Source organism: Gossypium hirsutum, chromosome D09 (assembly GCF_007990345.1).
Source record: "Gossypium hirsutum isolate 1008001.06 chromosome D09, Gossypium_hirsutum_v2.1, whole genome shotgun sequence".
NCBI lineage: Eukaryota > Viridiplantae > Streptophyta > Magnoliopsida > Malvales > Malvaceae > Gossypium > Gossypium hirsutum.
Window position 1 is genome coordinate 44,991,942 of NC_053445.1, and position 5,330 is coordinate 44,997,271.

The 5,330-nt window shown below is 30.5% G+C and overlaps 1 protein-coding gene across 6 annotated transcripts; it reads left to right on the forward strand.

Moving 5' to 3' along the window:
• Window positions 1-1,004: 1,004 nt before the first annotated feature.
• LOC121203167 (uncharacterized) lies at window positions 1,005-4,554 on the forward strand. Of its 6 annotated transcripts, none has more exons than XR_005918212.1 (7): window positions 1,005-1,328; window positions 2,084-2,313; window positions 2,535-2,645; window positions 2,730-2,982; window positions 3,242-3,355; window positions 3,469-3,676; window positions 4,104-4,554. XR_005918212.1 is itself a non-coding variant. In XM_041100848.1 (5 exons), exons 1-3 carry the CDS (start codon window positions 1,128-1,130, stop codon window positions 2,581-2,583), a joined length of 480 nt encoding a protein of 159 aa, XP_040956782.1. In that variant the 5' UTR covers window positions 1,005-1,127; the 3' UTR covers window positions 2,584-2,645; window positions 2,730-2,982; window positions 4,104-4,554. The 6 variants fall into 6 exon arrangements, 3 of the variants coding, with proteins under 3 accessions (XP_040956782.1, XP_040956780.1, XP_040956781.1); XR_005918213.1 differs by having other exon boundaries at window positions 1,041-1,328; window positions 2,532-2,645; XR_005918211.1 differs by having other exon boundaries at window positions 2,730-3,355.
• The last annotated feature ends 776 nt before the right edge of the window (window positions 4,555-5,330 follow it).

Below are 5,330 nucleotides of genomic sequence, written 5' to 3' on the forward strand. Positions count from 1 at the left end.
GCGTTTTACTAAAAGCGCCTCAAGTATTTTTGACATTTTATCAATGCGGCGCCGTTTATGTCCTAGATTGAAATATTTTAGTGGCGTTTTGTAAGAAAACGCCGCAAATACTTATTAAATTTTGCCAATGCCCAATTTTAAATACTTTTCCAACTTCAAGCTCGTTTTATCCAAACCACCCATTTCATTGTTTAAAAACAATAAAAAATATAAATCTAAGCCTAACCATATTTTGGACTAGGTGAGTTGTATAGGTAGTGAACATTTCTAATTATCATTTAAAGAGTAAATAACATATATTTTTCTAAAATTTGAAAGGTTTTATATTTTACGTGATTTAAAATTTTAAAATGAATTTTAAAAGATTTTAAAATTTTTTAAAAATTTAAAAAAGATTTTAAACTTTTATTTTTATAATATTTATATACTTTTAAAGAAAAGACCCAACTTTCCCCCTGAAACCCCTAACCTTTAACCCCTAATTTAAATCATAATGATAATTAATCAATATTGAATTAATTCAATATAAATCATAATATTAATTATATAAAGCTTTTAAAATTTATAAAGATATTGATATGGATAGTTTTTTAAAGATTTTTTTTCCTTCATATTTTAAATTTTTTTATTTTCTTACCTCAAAAATTATATAAAAATTTTAAAAATGATCTAATTCTTTAAAATATTACTTAATTTTTCAAAAATTATTTATTTAAAATTAATATGAATTATATAATAATTAAATATAAAATTACAAAAAAATTCAATCATTAGCGGCGTTTATGAGAAAAACACCGCTAAAGGTAAGCAATAGCGGCGTTTGAACCAAAAACGCCGCAATTATGAGAATTTTTATTTTTCAAAACGGCGTCGTTTGATACAGGAATTTAATTTTTAGTGGCGTTTTTAATAAAAACGCTGCAAAAGTTATATAATTAGTGGCGTTTTCTGTAAGCGCCGCAAATTTTACAATACCAAAACGAGGTCGTTTTCTTCCCCAAATCAGATTTGACTTAAAAAAACTTAAAATTGAGCGGTGGGTTTTATTACCAAATGCCGCCAACCCCCTCCCCCAAGTTCTGAAATCAAAATCCTTCACTTCAAAATTTCGCTTTCCCTCACTTCAAATGCCGCCGGCGATGCCTCTCCTCAAGCTCCCTTGCCTATGCTCAAGTCCACCATCACTGGCGCCGCTTCCACCTCTCTTTCTGCTCATAAGAAGACCAAGGGTCGTGGCTTCTGTGAGGGCGATGCTGACCGCCACTCCCGTCTCGCCTCCCGCGACTTCGAGTCCCTCGGCACTGACGGTGGCCCTGGTCCCCAGAGATGTTAGTCCCTTCACTAAACCCTAATTTTTTCTCTCCCTGTTCACTTATATTGTTTCATTTTGTTTGATTTTCTAGGGTTTTATTCTTATTTTTTTGCCCTACAAAACAAGATGATTACGAAATTGCTTTCATTTTTGCTGTATGGAAGTTGATCTTAATTTCATAACAAAATTGGGTTTGAAATAAGTTGGGAATTTGATAGTTTTCGCTTAATGCTGAACCTTGAGCGGGTTTCTATTTTTTTGGGGGGGTTATATGAATTATCTTCACTGTGTTTTTTTTTCCTTATTTATAAGTCTATGAAATTTAATTGAATTTAATTGTTATTTCTTTGTTGTTTTTAATACCCTTTCACTGTTCTTCGATCTTTCTTTCATTATTTGTTTTTTGGAATCGATTGTGCGTTTTGTGATAAAACATAGAACTCGGCACATGATTCCAAATGCAGTTTTGTCAATACCAGGTAAAAATGTTACAATTGCTAAGAAATGTTCTGTCTTTCCTGTTGAATTTGTTGGTGAGTATCTTTGATATTCTTATCATTCATTTTTGTCACATAAAGGGCGGTTGATATTCTTATCTTATCTTTGATATTTTTATCTTCATGCAATGGATGATTTCTTTTTGAATGTCTCATAGCTTTTTCTCCTCATTAGTTCTGCTTTTTTTTATAACTACTATAATTGGCACTTTTTAGATTACTGAAGAGTAAGGATTTTTTCTACCTTAAAGGCCTTTTACTTTATGCTGTGCAGGTTCAAGTGGATTTTGATGATAAAACTAGATGGGAGTATCTGTTTAAGGTGTACTGGGTTCTTTTAAAAGAGAAGCTAGCTTTAACTTTAGATGAGCTTACTAACTCTACAAATCCATGGAAGGAACTTAGAGAAGCTTCAGCTAATATTGAACCAAAGCATCAAAACGATGTTGCATATTTAATAAATAGTTACAAAAGTTTATACCCAAAATGGGTTTTTGATCTCAGGTAATTTAAAACTCTTATTTACTTAATGGTGTAATTTTGAATTTCATTGGAAACTTTAATTTGTTAGAATTTGATCATATTAATTTGTTAGATTTTCTTGTTTGTATGTTTATACAAAGTCGTTTCCTTCCAGTTTGCCTATGTAAACTTGGACGCTTTTAATTATATTAAAAGTTAAAACATCCAAAAACTTATATAAAACCCACGTTTTCTTAAAGCAGGACATCAAGAGGCTCTCATTTTGGGGGGCCTGGAACTGATATCAGCTGAAATGATTCCATTTTAATCCGTGGCCTCATTGTGGATTAATTCCTTTTGATGCTTGCATACATGTATGCACTCCTTCGTGTTTTATTCTATTTTTGTTCTAAGATCTATTAAATCTAACTTAATTTTCACGCATTCTGTTGTGCAAGTTGGAGGTCCATGGGATTTCTGCAAAGTCCAAGACCAATGAACCAAAACAGCAAAAATTACGTATCTGGAATCGTGAAACGAAGGAATTTGAGTGAATTCGATATGTCAAAATTGGGTATTGGATTTGATGATGAGAAGTCTGAAAGAAAAAATCGGAAAAGGCATTAGTTTTGTCTCAGATTAACGTTTGAAAAACAGAAATATGGATGTGCTGCTGTTTGATTTCATAGAAAATAAGGAAACTAGAAAAAGGTATGTTTTGAAAATAAGGAAATATGGATGTGCTGCTCTTGTTACTACCATTTTAGTCTAGATATAATTCCTTTATTTATATCAAATTCATATTTGTCTCTTTATTTTACTTCCATAACACTTACATTTTTTAGCTTTGGTATTTGTGTTGTTAATGATGTTAATATCTATCTAATTCCTTTACTTGATCCTTTTTTAGTGTGTTTTTATTTATCTGCATCCTTAGCATGTGTAACTAATCCTTTCTTGTGTAGAACAGATATCTTTGTCCTCTGTGACTTCAATTATAGACGGCTTAAAGAGATTGTACCTTTAGAAGTTGAAGCCTTTAGAAGTTACATATCATTTTAATGATTTTGTATCCCCATTGTTGGTGAGTGAGTTATAGATCCAACTCAGTTTTAACTATCCTTGACTATGTGCTAAAAGTTCTATTTAACAGCTCTGTAAAGCTAATCAGCTGGTTCTGATTTTTGTTTATTGCAGACTAATAATGATTTTATATGCCCTTCGCCTTTACCAAAACCAACAGCCTCCACTTGTTCTTCACTATGGAACCAATGATCTTCGCCTTTATCAAAATAGTGTAGTTTATAAGTTTAAATCGCCTTTATCAAAGTTTAATATAAGCAAGTTAGAGAGGAATCAAGAAAGGGAGCACTTCATCTAGGATACAAACAAGCTTTGGCTTTTTGTAAGTCTTATACATAATTTCTTATACATAATTTTTTTCTTGATTTATTTATGTGTTCTTGTTACTGTAAAATTACATATACAGCATGAATTATTGTAAAAAGAAATAAATGGTTGAAGTTGAGCAGGTGTAGACAATATTTCATTCTTTATACATCTCTCTTTCTTACTCTCTAGTGCCCTTCTGTTTTTCAGCTGGTGTTCCATGCACCACAGTTCCTTTTGAAGAATGAAAATTGAAGCTTTTTCTTTCCATGTTCTCAGATCATGGAAAATTCTTTATACATTCCATGCATAAATTGCGTATTTTCTTAGCATTAGTTGTTAATGTTCACAGATGTGTAGATTATTTTCGATGGCAAGCTAGAGTTTTTATTTAAAATATTTGAGGATGGATTTTGCACCGCTAACTTGATGCTTGATTGTAGGAGTCGTGAATTTCTATGGCAGGAAGGGCATACTGCCTTCGCAACAAAGGAAGAGGCAGACATTGAGTTTGTGGCTGAAGGCTTCAGTGCAAGACCTTGCTTCTCGTGCAGCTAGTCGAGCCATGGCTGAAGCTGCAAAAAGCATCAGCCTCCAAATACAGCATATCAATTTGAGGTTTCCTGTAGAGCCCTATCTAGTGTCCGTTCGCTACAGGCTCATCTTCTGAAGGTCGCTGTTAGTTCATATTTTCTATTTCTGTTTTACATAATAAGGCACCTATATGGGGTCCTTTAAGATGAATGTCCATGTGAATGTTATTTTTTCTCGTCCAAGTCTCTTCATTTGTCCTTGTATACTAGCTTCTTTAACCACGATTGTTAATTATTACGTGTTTTGTAGCTTCTTTTATATTTGGTCGAGTTAATATAGATCATATGAGTTTGAACATAATATTTTAATTCTAAATTTAAATTCATTAATTTTTATATTTACCTTTAAAGTTAAAATTTTAATAGAAAGTTTAATTTAATTTAATTAATTTTTTATCCTTAAAAGCATATAATTTAAAGTTTAAATATAAAAAATAAAACATAATATAATATTTATCATAGAAATAAATATTATTTAATTGAAATTTTTTTTAAAAGTTATGTTTTTAGCGGTGTTTGTGGTAGAAATGCCGCTAAAGGTCCTTGTCTTTAGCGGCGTTTGTCGTAAAAGCGCCGCTAAAGTTAGCGACGCTGTCATTGACGGCGTTTTTTGCGGCGCTTCTTAAAGCGCCGCAAATACTTTTAGCGGCGCTTTTAAAGGCCTAAAAAAGCGCCACTAAAAGTTTGTTTTGGTGTAGTGCCTATAATTTAATTATAAATAAATTTTTTGTTTAATTTAATTTTAAATATATTTTTATATAATTTCTTTCGCTCACTTCATTAGTACGATATAATCTAATATTATTAAAACTTTTAATTAAATGGAAATGAGGCTAAACAATGAATATTAAACAAGTTTTAATAACTATAAACAAATGATCATCCAAATTATAATCTAATGTAGTTCAGAATACTATAAAAATTATAAAAAAAATTGTAAATAATAAGAAAAATATTTCAAAATATAAAAATTCATTAGTAATTATTAAAATTATAAAAAAATAATTTTAAAAAATTTAAGATTATATAAAACTATTACAAATTGTAAAATAAATGGTCAAAATGATTGATTACACA

Coding starts and splice junctions, on each gene's coding strand:
- LOC121203167 (XM_041100846.1), top strand. CDS start 1,128: ATGCCGCCGGCGATGCCTCTCCTCAAGCTCCCTTGCCTATGCTCAAGT. Junction 1,329..2,083: donor TGGCCCTGGTCCCCAGAGAT/GTTAGTCCCTTC, acceptor TATGCTGTGCAG/GTTCAAGTGGATTTTGATGA. Junction 2,314..2,531: donor AAATGGGTTTTTGATCTCAG/GTAATTTAAAAC, acceptor GTTTTCTTAAAG/CAGGACATCAAGAGGCTCTC.